The 12,632-nt window shown below is 37.6% G+C and overlaps 1 protein-coding gene across 4 annotated transcripts in view; it reads right to left on the reverse strand.

Moving 5' to 3' along the window:
- Positions 1-12,404, reverse strand: part of fryb (furry homolog b (Drosophila)) — a 49,446-nt gene extending 37,042 nt beyond the window's left edge. For 2 of the 4 annotated variants that reach the window (XM_088012715.1, XM_088012716.1), the window contains exons 1-2: positions 11,323-12,404; positions 9-202 (exon numbers count right to left, since the gene is read on the reverse strand). In XM_088012715.1, the coding sequence (XP_087868841.1) occupies positions 9-202; positions 11,323-11,569 (441 nt within the window). In that variant the 5' untranslated portion in view covers positions 11,570-12,404. The remainder of the gene's footprint in view (positions 1-8; positions 203-11,322) is intronic. The other 2 variants (XM_088012714.1, XM_088012713.1) reach the window with 2 other exon arrangements.
- Between the last annotated feature and the right edge of the window lie 228 nt (positions 12,405-12,632).

The following is a 12,632-nucleotide window of genomic DNA, read 5'->3' on the forward strand; positions in this document are numbered from 1 at the left end:
TCACTCACCAGCGGCTCCGCCATGATGATGCGAATCTTGCGTTCGGAGAGCAAGGTGAAGTTTGCAAACAAGCTTTTAAGGACAAACTCGCCCGGCTTGCTCTCAGGGTCTACGTTAACAGGCGCCATGACGACTGGACCCTTCCTCTCTCCCAACGTTCCACTGGCTGGCGGGACTGGTTGCTTCAGTCCCACTGGAGAAGCTGAGGAAACAAATAAAATAATTATAACATATTTTTACCGTATACTTACTTCCAACTGGGCTATATTTTGTTGCCTTGCAAAAGTAAAGACAGCTGTTCTTTAAAGGGCTCGAAGGTATTTTGGAGAATACTGGTGAACAAAGAACAGAATGAAGACCAAGGGACACAGGAAAACAGTTTTGAAGAAGTGCAAAGCAGCATGAGGTTCTAAAACAATTTCTCACATTTTGAACATCTCATCACTGTTCATGATCAAATAATAGGAAGGACATGGAAAAACTGCCAACCCAGCAGGACATGGCTGTCTAACAAAACTGACAGGCTGAGCAAGGAAACATTAATCAAGGTACAAAGAACTGACAGGTGGATGAGCTGCAGCGATCCGTGGTTGCACAATATCTTCTGTTGGCATGACAATTAATAGCTGTCTACTCCACAAATATACTATTTATAGAAGCTAAGAAATTGAAATTACGGTAACATCAAGAAAAACCTGTGAGAGGCTGAGAAAATGTTCAGACTTGTTTAGAGTCTGAAAATTTAGAGTTTAGTTGTTGTTCTTGGTTCCAACAGAACAAAAACTCTAAACATGAACTCAAAGTTACAACAGATTTGCCCAGTCAAAGAATCCAATGTGTGGCAAGGCTTGAAATGTGATGTTCATAAATGTAATTAATTAAATCTGACTTGTTTTTGTAAGAAAATTGGGAACACGAATGGATGTTAGGCCTTCAGGTTATTTGAAGATCACCCAAAAGTACTAAATATTGACAATATCAGTAAAAAAAAGATCCTAATTTTCCTCACTGTTAGGTACCTCAATCAGTGTCAGGTGTGAGCATCAACTTTTGTGAGACTCCATCCAATAGGCTGAACATATGTAAGACAACACGTGGTCACGGGTACTGCAAAGATGATAAATATGCAATTTATTATTTTAACGAATAATAAATTGCGTTAAATTTATTATTATAAATAAAAATGTTCAGATTTTTAAAATGTGCATCCTTTATTGTCCAATTCAGAATAATGCCACATATTTATGTCGGTTGCTTACATAAAATGTGTTTAAAATACGATGAATTTTGCGATCAGAATAAGACAACAGTATGAATACAAGCCGGTTTGGACTGTCTCAGTATAGGATGTTGAATATAATTTTTGCTTTTTGAATAAAAAGTCAAAACACTGGCCTTTAATGTTCAAGCTTAATCTGTCATTTGATCAAACTGTTCCTACTAAGTGAAAATCTGCTCTATCTAAGAATGCATTTTGTTGTCCAAGTTTAACAGTGAAACACGTTAGCATGGACAGATGGAGGAAAAAAAAAGACATCACTTTAAACCGAAGTTCATTCCCACTCATGATTACGTCACTGTTAAGCCTGGACACCATTAGCTTTTAAGAGAAGAGAAAATAAACGGACAGAAAAAAGTCAGAACTATTAGAGAAAAATGTACGAAAAAGAGGTATGTTCTGAGATTACATTGAAAAGAGTATTAACATTCCTTACACCATGAAGAGGATTTATGCTCATGTTGAGCTCCTGATGATTTATCATATGTCAAGAAGGCCTGGGCCGCCCCTACACATACAGTATCAGATAACAACAATGTCAGGTCTTAATTGACCTTCCATGACCATGTGACCTGACTCAGTGGAGAGGTGAAAACTAACTCCCTGAGCGCACAGCCCCCTTGTCCTCATACAACCATCCGTTTGGATGAAACCTGAGCACTCACAGGATGCACACACGTGTACATATGAATGCACGGCCATGCAAGCTTACCAAGGCCTTTGATGAAGCTGATGACACTAGCTCTACTCCATTTGGTTGGGACTTCCATGTTGTAAATGACAAAAGGCACAAGCACAGTGTAGGAAAAGGGACAAAGTAGTAGGACGGAGGAGCAACTGGACTTTACTGAAAGTAAAAGTCAGCTTCCATAATTTTATAAATGTAATTTCTTGCAAGACAGTATTTTTCTTTACTACCCAAATAATCTACCGCACCGGAAATCACAGACATCATCTTAATGTCTGTTTTTAATTCTTGGTCGGTTTAACCAAAGCTGAAAATGTGAAGCTCCATCTTTGACCAAATTGAGCAAAACGGTGTCACAAAAACTGGATTGATAGGTCTATCCCGAATTTAATCCAAATGATATTCCAGACCGGAAAAAGCCAGAGCCAGATTGACACTTCCCACGTGAATGTTGCTTGACGCCTCAGATCTCAAAGAGTCCCAGTCTCAGAAGAGACGATGGCATCAAGGTGTCCTTTTAAAACATAAACAAAAATGCGAGTACAAACTAATTTTGTTGACAGGTGTCTCTACAAACGGGGATTGAGAATATTTCCAAATGTTTGGTAAGATCAGAGGCTGTCCAGGGCCTCATGCCTGTCAGTTATATGAGTCGACAGTCAAATTGTCAGTTCCTACTTTAGCTTCTGTTCGGCCTCCAACCTGCCACCTCGTCTCTGAACAGTAGTTCCTGTGACTTTTGAATCCTTGAATCCCATTGGAATGAAGAAGCCAAATGAAGCGATTCTCTAAAAGTGGCTGTCTTCAAGTTGTCTGGAGCAGTTAAGCAGAATCTTATCCTTGTGAAGGTCCGACCAGAAGAGTTGGGTTGGAATTTCAACACTGTTCAGAGAGAGAGCCAAGGGGAGGAGGGAGGCGCTATATATAGATGGTTGGCGGTCACTCTCTTACATACCCACCACTCCCACTGACCCCTACTCATACACAAGTGCACACTCACAAAAACACACACAAAGAAATAAACACAGATGTGGAAATTGGCGGAAGTCAAACAACTTAACATGGCTTAACTTCAAAGTAAATTGCATTTATCTCATTTAGCAAAAAACAGGTTGACTCCAAGCAAATTAATCCATTAGGGCTTCCAAATTATATAACTGTAAGGTGTCTGCCAATGTGAACATAACTGTGTGTACTGTACAGGAGTGTGTCAGAAAAAGCAAGGGGAGAGAAGATTAGAAAAGAGCATAAACATGTCCAACAGACAGACAAGCACAGGGATTTGCATGATTCAGCATTTCAAGGGATGATTCAACACAAACTGAACATCTAGTACATAATGTACATGTTTAACTATATTTTACTGCTTTGTCTAAAATATTGTCTGAGCAAGAAAGATACAAAGTATGATGGAACACAGTATGCATCAAGAAAAACTCAAAAAATGTTCAATAATAAGCAAAAAGGTATTTGATATTTTAGAATGTTTTTATCAAAATACCATGTGTTTCAATACAAACATAAAAAACAAATTAAAATAAAAAAAATTAAGAAATAACACCTCAATTCAAACATTTCTATAAACATAAGGATTCTGGAACATAATGGATTTCAAGTGAACAAATGATACTTTCTTAACTAGAATTATGTTGGTGTAAAAAACAGCAGCAGTATTTACAGTACCATTTAAGAGTTCATATTAAATATCAGAAATCAAGTTTACACAACTGGTTCCAATCATGCTTTAATTCAGCAAAAATGCTTAAATATTTGTTATCCCATATGCTGCCATTTATCATATTTATTTTTAAAGATTGCCTTTATCACTGTTACTGTCACCTACCACCAAAACAGCAACTTTACTGTACTTTGTTCAACCTTCTTATCTGTTAAGTCTCACTTTCACTCTCTGTCTCCCAGCCTGAGTGAAACCCCAGATATGTTTAAAAATGTAGTAAAAAGCTGTTCCTATGAAAATATCTTCTTACATGATTAAAATTCCTTTGACTTAACCATAAATGCCTCTCCTACCTGGAAACATGGTTACAAGGCTAACTTTGAGTTCCCTTCCCTCAGCAACATCCAGACTAAAGATTGTTTTTTGCTTCCACAACCTTGTGGAACTGAGTTATGGTACGTTATCTAAACGGTAAAATAGTTTTTTGTTAGTTTGTTTCTGACTGGACGATTGTTTGGTGCAACCCTAAAATTACACGTATAAAAACAACAAAGAAAATACAATTTAATCAGTTTATTAATTTTGTAAAAACTAATGGACAGTGTACCTGGATGATGCATCACGTGTTATAACCATGGAAAAGATGTTAATCTGGGTGTTTAAAAGCCTCCCAAAATGTTTCTTGATCTACAAAAATGATTGATCCTGTGCATGTTTTTGCAAATTTCTGTCAGTTTCTAGGTAACAGCTAGAGATGAGTCATGTCTAACAGCAGAGAGAATAACAACAAGCACAATTTAACTGCCCTTGACAAGACCCAACAGAGCCTAACCTGGCTGCTGCTGGAAAAGAAAGCTGACTGCGAGCTACAAAGTCAGGCAATCTTGCAAGTTGTGTTGTGTTCTTGAATGATGAATTAAATAATAGTCAGTAATGTACTTTAAATACATTTGGAAATCAGAACTCCTACATGAAATGTACATTTGTCCTGGTAAGTAACAGTTACTTAAATTGGTGAAATGAAAGACTGGAAGCTAATAAAAGCTAGCCTGTTAAATCTGACATTTTTCAGCTATGTAGTCTATCTGATGTATTGGGATGAGCCCAGTGGCATGAGATCTGACAAGTTCAACTTGATGAAGTCAGCTATTTGTCTTCGATTTTGGCTGATAATATTCAATGCTTCCAGCATTTTCAGCCTTCAAGGTGTGTTTATTATTCTGTTGACTTTCGAGTTTAGTCCAAAAGCTAAAACTATTTATAACTTTAATGTTCAATATATCTCACACCAAACAGAATGATTTCTTTTAAAATGTTCTCTACATATTCTTTCTACAGCTCTTACTTCAACATGGACCTTAAAACACGTTTAAAAGAAACATCAACAATAAATCCAAATTGCCAAACAACTTCCCCATCATCAGTGCAGATAGGTTCAAAGATTTGACTTTTTTCCTACATTTATCTTAACTAAGAGCTCTCACTACTATTAATCTATTGAAGCATCAGCTACAAGGATGTATATTAATGCCATTTTTTTGAGTTTAATAGGAATCTGATAGGGACATTTGTTGTAATGCAAAAATAGGCAATATCTTTTAAGTCCTTCCTTTTCTGTAACAGTACAACTCTTATATTTTATGTGATTTAGTCTGGAAGAAAAAAAATATTAAACTAGATTTTAAAATTAAAATAGGTTTTAAAAAGTAAAATAGATTCAAAAACCACAAAAACAAAGATTGCTATTGCTGATCGCATCATCTGAAAATTAACTTATGAGCCAGACAGCTAAGCTAACTTAGCCAAACACTCTCATAAAATCTATTTACTTCTGGAAGTGTCCCTATAAAAACTGTACGAGCAAATAGAAAGAAAAAAAAAAACTTGCATCAGTCTAGTATCAATATCCAAAATTCAATCCTGCACAAACCGCTTAGTTAATCTCTGCATCCTCAACATTAACAGCATAACAACTAATGACACGGTGATGACAAACTGCAGGCGGCTGACAATGAGTCCCATTGGGGCAATAACACAGGGATGCTTTCTGCTTATTGTGATTGTTCAGACTCACAAACCCACCGTTGCCAGGCTGAGGAACACCGTGTCCAACAGAAACTGAAGGAGGATGCTGCTGGGTGTTCACTTCTGACTGCCTCAGAGTGAGAGCAGTTCTGTTTAGTAAACAAGAACAAGGAAACTGAGAGAGGCTCGGGATTCTCTTAGAATGCCAATAGCATAAAAACTTCAGTGGACAGACAAGTATGTTAGGATCCAAATCTGTTATGCTGTGATTATAACAAAGCCAGGAAGCTCCTCTCCGTTGGCTAAGCATACGATGTGACATTTCTGTTGAAAACTACTGAGGAATAACATGTACCTTACACTTGTACTGTTATCGTTTTTGCAAAGCATTTGTCAGAACATTGTTCTATTACATAACATCGCCAAATATTGACAAGGGTAGATCAGCGGCCAGCTTTTCTGTGACTCACAAAAACAAAGCAGAGTCTGTAAACTGCAGGACCCACTGACAGCTTATAAGTCTATCACTGCTATGTGTCAGGCATTTGTCCGGCATAAAGGCAACAGCAACTGTCATCTGTTAGCTGTACTCACTGCCTCCTAAAGACTTGAGCAGAGACTTGAGGCTGATGTCAAAGAACCCCGAATCTTGCTGGCTGGTCGCCATGGCTGCAGAGGCTAGGTCGCCACGGTGACAGACAGCAGTGGGGGAACAGGACGGCAGGATGAGACGCTGAGACAGAAGCGAGTGAGAGGAGGAGGAGTTGACAGAGCGAAGAGGCAAGGAGAGAGAGGGAGGACGATGCAGGTGGGCAGTGAGCGATGCGGATGTTGCGGCTGTCTGTTGCTTTGAGTGCGTGTACGCACGAGCACGAGCAATGAAAGTGTATGTCAGCCCTGCCTGAGCTCTGTGTTGCTATATTGTTAGCTTACACCCCCATCCCCTCTCTGTTTTGCTCTCTCAGGACAGTGATACACAGATGTTAGCAGACGCAAGCGGCCAATCCTCTTAGAGGGAGGAGAGAGCGAGGGTGAGAAGGAGGTAGTGAGAGGCCAACAGAGAGCATAAATCACCGAATTGGAGGAAACATAAAAAAATACAAGCAGGGCAAACTGGGAATGAGAAAACCACAGAGTAATACACAATGCATAAAGAGAGGAAAATGGGATGAAGATGATTCAGTATATATACATATGTACCATAAGTATGCTATGAGGATTATAAGCCAATGAGAGCGAAGTGAAACAGTGACAGGCAGATCAAATCAGCCTATAGCCAATACCAGCACCTTTTTGTCATCACTCCCTCACATAGACATCACATACAAGCTGTAACTGGATGTTCTGTTATTTTACATATTGACTTTCTCCAGTAGGATAATATTATGTTTCTATTATGTTTCTATATTGGAAAAAAAAATGATAATAAGGTTCAGTTGGGTCTTGACAAGTCCTTGCTTCTTCAAGAAAAAAAAATAAAGCCCCTATAAAAAGGACATGATTTAACTATAACACTAAAATGAAACATTAAAAAATTACTTAAAACTTAGAAGGATCAAGTAGGATAATTTTTGCATGGACGGGTTCACAGGGGATGCTTAATGGTTTTAAAAAGCCACTGCTTTTTAAAAAGAAAAAAATAAGCCAGTGACAGAATGGTAACTAAATGAAATCTATAACCGAGTATGGAAAATCTGGCTCTTAAAGATAAAAATCTGGGGAGCAATTTCTAATCTCTAAAGCATTTATAGGAGATAAATGAGCATCATGTTTTTGCCTTTATGTTATAAATGATCATTAATTATTTATACTAGAAGCAAACGCAACATCGTTCCAAGTGCGTAAGAGTCGGATGACTTGATAAGTAAGGGTTTTACTCATATTTTAAAGCAAAAATTATTAGAGTACAGACATTTGAAGTGTCTTTACCTTCTTATTGAAGTGATTACCACAGTTAAAGAAAGGTTGGAAGCTCAAAAGGTTAATATCAAGTAACATTGCTGTGCTCCATCTAGCCTTCCTGTTTTCACAAGTTTTGCTTTTTCTCGGAGTCTGAATAAACTGCAAATGTGTTTCAACATGCTTTTGTAGAAAACAGTTTCCTTTAAATTAGCATATTTTCTCTGTACTTACCCTGACTACATTTTAAACTACTCATAGAAACTCAAAACTAGCAACTTTAAGTCTCCTAGTTAGGGGTCATTCACTGAATGAAAACAGACAATATTTTTGTCTAGTCACCAGTCAAGGCCAATTAAGCAAAAAATAGTCACAGACATTCTAAGGCCATAACTAAAGTGATTATATAACTTTTTTTTCATTACTTTTACTCTTTAAAGGCAGAAAATGTCATTTGCCAGTCTCAATTATTCTCTACTAATACAGTTGAAGCATAGCTACTGAGAGTTAAATAACTGATCAGTTATACAGAAAATCAACTAAATGTTTCTCCTTTTGCTTTCTTACAGTCAATACTCACAGTCAAACCTTAAAGTAAAGGTAAAGTGATCAAGCGTGTGGATAAGCGATGCATAATTAGGGTCTTCACAACATCCTGAGCTGCAGAAGTGCCACAGGACATGTTAAAGGGAGAAAGGACAATGAGTATGCGAGTATGGGACGAGGGGACACATATAATATAGAGCATCTTGAAAGCTGCTGCCCACAGGAGGGCTACGGAGCACAGAATGGCCTGATTCACATTAAGAGACAATTAGAGCCTGATCTCAGAGGAGTAGAGATACAGCAGGGAACCTCCGCAAACTGAATCTGGTCTGGAAATTATGTTTACTTTGCTACAGTCACGGAGAAAATACTATCAGCAAATCCCATTGTGATACCATTGCAATAATATTGTTATTGTTACGTCAGTCATACTCAGAGATTGTTATAATCTACTGAAGTTCACTCTCTCATCTTTGTCCATACATTAATTTTTTTTTAAACCAAACCATTTAAATCTTCTAAGGGTTGGGAGTGTTTACCTTTCCCAGCACTCAATGGGTAAGAAGCAGGTACAGAGTAAACGTGTCTTTAGTCAACCACAAGGTAAATAAGGAGACACATAAAACAAACAACTATGATCTCACAGACTAACCCTCAGTATTTAAGGAGATTTAGAGTGATTGATTAACCTGGCATGCATGTTTTCAGAGTAGACATATGAATCAAAATGCCTCAGACTACAGCGCTAACCACAACATTTCTATCAAGAATTGCATTTTGTGTGTGTGTTTCTCACACCGAAGATGATAATGTACTGTTAATTGTTGGGATTTATGGAAAATGCTTCTTTTTTTTTTTTTACTTTAAAAGTAACATACTGACAAATGCACATGTTTTGCAAGAAGAAAAAAACTCCCTGCGATGCAGCGTTTCCTCATACTAAAAAAAGAGACATTTTCAAATTAAGATGCAAATCTTTTGCTATACTAGATGGAGCAAGTGTTTTCACATACAGAGAAAGGTGTAAACTCCCAAACTCCAATACTCATTGGAGTTCACCCAAAGCAACACAAGATAGGAAAATCTATTCAAATGAATAGAAAACTGTGAGAATAGAAGAAAATCTGCTTATAGCTAGTAACAGCTACACCCATATTTTGGGATAGAAAGGAAAATCATAAACAAAAAAAAATGCACTCACCCTTGCAAAACTCATGGGATTCCTCACATTCTGAGCAGAGGCCTGGGCATGCCAGCTGCTGGAATGTGATTCCTCCAAACACACATGGGCGCATGTGTACATATGATCATATATACAGGGACAAATTAACAAACACGGATTATAGTGCACATTCACTCAGCTTCAAATTAAAGATGGACTAAATGTTCATTTAAAAAAATTCATCTGATTCATTCCCAATTAATCAGTCTTTGAATGTATTGGTTTCATTCTGAAGTTTAAAAACAGAAAAATAAGTGTTTTTAAAATTATTTTATATTTCTTGTAAAAATGATTGTTTAATTTAAAAGCAATTTACTCACCTGCTAAGTGCAACTGAGTTACATGTGTTGTAAAGAGCGCTATTCAATGAGTAAAGGATTCCTGCCTTTATCAGTTTACATTCATTAACTATACTATACATCCACCATAATGGTCAGTCCTTCTTGGTCAAAGCACTGACTTGTGGCACATCTTCAGGGTTGCAAATAAATGAATTAGTTACTCTGGGAGTCTATCAAGTTACTATCAGGTTGCACTGTAAATAAAAAATGTTGAAGTGGTATTTACCTAAAAACACAATTAAAACCTAATTGTGTTTTAATTAAGTGAAAACACAACTAGCTTGTGTTTTAACTTACAATGTCACAGGGTAAGAAGAAAGTAAAAACATCGCTATGCTGGAAACAGTTGCTTGCGAGCTCTTAATCTTTTGACCAAACCAATGAAATAGATTAAACACAACAATACTCATTTCTTGTTGACATGTTATCTATTAGTATTTCTTTGAATAATTGTCAGGAATATTTGCTCAAACATCACAACAGCGTGGGAGTAAAATGGTACACACATCCCAAGAGAGAGTGTTTGAGGTTTACAGTTCACACAGTAGTGTCTCACTGACACAGCTGGGTTGATCCAATAGGTCACTGTTCTGAAGAATGTCTGAGTGAGAGAAGTTTTCATGCCAGGCATACTTGCCTCTTTCACATCAAAGCCCCGGGGGTCCATACTCCCACAGCAGAGAAGCCCCACAATATTCAATTTCATAGCATTTCTTGTTTTGAGAATTTGACCATTTTAACCTTCCTGCTCAATTATTTCTAAGACGCTGTTAATTCCTTTCTGAAAGAAGTGTTTGTGCAGGTGGTACTCTGCTGCACAGGCACTACTTCAGCCCAAAATTTCCCTTCCACTTTTAACTGCACACATTTTCACTCTTCTTTTGAAGTTTTGTTAATTCCCACTAAGGGAACAAAATTAATTTGACCCTTTTTTTCCACTTACACAAATATTTTAAATGATCTTCACTTTACATCCACACTACTCTTTTTAAATAATCTCTGAAATGATGGTACAGGTTTACTAAAAAAAAGCACTTGGCTTTACACTTGGTTATTCCTCATTTTACCTATTTCTTTCTGTGAATGGATGCAGCAAAGTTAACTCATAAGGTTCTAAAAGGAAAAATGGGTTCTCTCTCTCTGCACTCAAAACAAGCATTTCAATTCTACTCAGTATTATCTATTTATTAATATTTGCTGGACCTTGTAAAAAGAAACTTTGAAGCTGTTTAGGGGTGCTTGGACATGACACTACAAGCTGGTTTAGACCACCAAACAACACTCCTTCTACCTCTGATTATTGGTGAAGTAATAATAGTCTGTCTTCTCAAAACAAAACTGGTCTCAAAGAGCATACAAAAGTCCCAACAAAGACTTGCTAACCCTTAGGTCTTACGGCAGACATGTAGAGACAGAGAGGGTCTGAAGGTAGCAATAGATCACCGACTTCTTCACATTCTTTGCTGGGAAAAACTTGCATATTCACATTCCATTTGGTGAGTTCAGGATCACTATTTTAGGTGCGGACCAATTTTTTTTAGTTTTCTCCCTCAAAAAATCTTCCAGAAAAAAAGATTCCATATTTATAAGGGTTGTTACCAGGATGAACTAAAACAGAACCCATCACAGCATGCGTTCACCTACCTGCAAAGATCCTTGTCCTCTTTCTGGATCTAGGTTGGATCTTTGAAAATCTCCCTTTGAAGTCGCTGCGGTCAAATGTGTCCGGTGACAAAGAGGCAATGCGATCCAGGACAATCCCATCATGGCTTTGGTTCTGGATGGGAACTACCGGGTCTGAACCTTCCTTCGGCAATTGGCCATTACTGGGATTGGAAGAACCGCTTTGATCCTTAAGGCTGTTAGTGCATCTCTCATCCTCTACAGACATGTCTGTATCGTCAGCAACACAAGGTGCTGGAGATCAATCTGCTCCCAGAAGTCAATATTCAAAATTAAGCCCTTTTCAGAGCTGGCAAACAGATACTACATGGTTCAACATTAAGTTCCAAAAGAAAAAAAAATAAAACAAAACAAAAAAAAAACTCTCCAGAAATGTGTTAGAAAATCAAGAAGTTCTAAAACCTTTCTTCACTCTCTTCGTTTCTTCTTTGTCCACATTTTGATATCCAGTTTCCTCTTATGGTATCTTTCCTTTACGATGAGTTCATTCAATCCGGCAACGGTGAGCTCACAGCCTTGTTGCAGATACAAAGATCTTCTGAAGATTCAGATTCTTCTCTCTAGAGTCGCTTTTCTATGTTCTTGTTTCAGACTCCAAACACTCTTTCATAGTCTTGCTTTTTTGAAAAGCAATTTTTATTTTTCCAAAGATGTTTCACTGTCTTCAAAAACCCAGCTTTTGCTCTCTCTAGTTCTTCAGTTTCTTCTTGCTTTCTTTCTCAGTCTTTTCATTCTGTGAGGCACAGCTGTGTTTCTTTGCTCTCAGGTGGTGAACATGGGAGGGATCCAGTTCCAAGCGAGCAACCTGATTGGGTGGCTTAAAAGTTTGGGTGGTTCTTCTAGAGTTTTTTTCCCCCTCTTCCATTTCATAGCTACCGCCTTCTGCTCACTGTTTTTTTTTTTTTTTCTGGCACGAAAAAAAAAAATGTTTTTGCCGTGGTTTCTTTCTCACACACCTGTCCGTTGACTGTTTTCATTCTGGTTTTCTCCTACGGGAGTAAAGCATAACAGATAAGCATACATCTGCTTGACTCACACAGCCATACCATGGCATGTGGGTGGATGTAAACGCTAGAGTCCCTGTGCCTCACTGGTTGAGGCTGTTCAACCAGTTGCATTAAACTCAACATGCTAATGGTGTAGGATTACTGAGACACACCTATTCACAGAGGTAAAAACCAAGTCCTTACAAACAGGAAGGATTCACAATCAAAATATTTACATGGCAGTTTGATAAACAGACTTGAATCATGTATATATTTAAAACAATA

The sequence above is a fragment of the Poecilia mexicana genome, unplaced genomic scaffold (genome assembly GCF_051168715.1).
Source record: "Poecilia mexicana isolate PSO_F unplaced genomic scaffold, ASM5116871v1 scaffold_14, whole genome shotgun sequence".
NCBI classification, from domain to species: domain Eukaryota; kingdom Metazoa; phylum Chordata; class Actinopteri; order Cyprinodontiformes; family Poeciliidae; genus Poecilia; species Poecilia mexicana.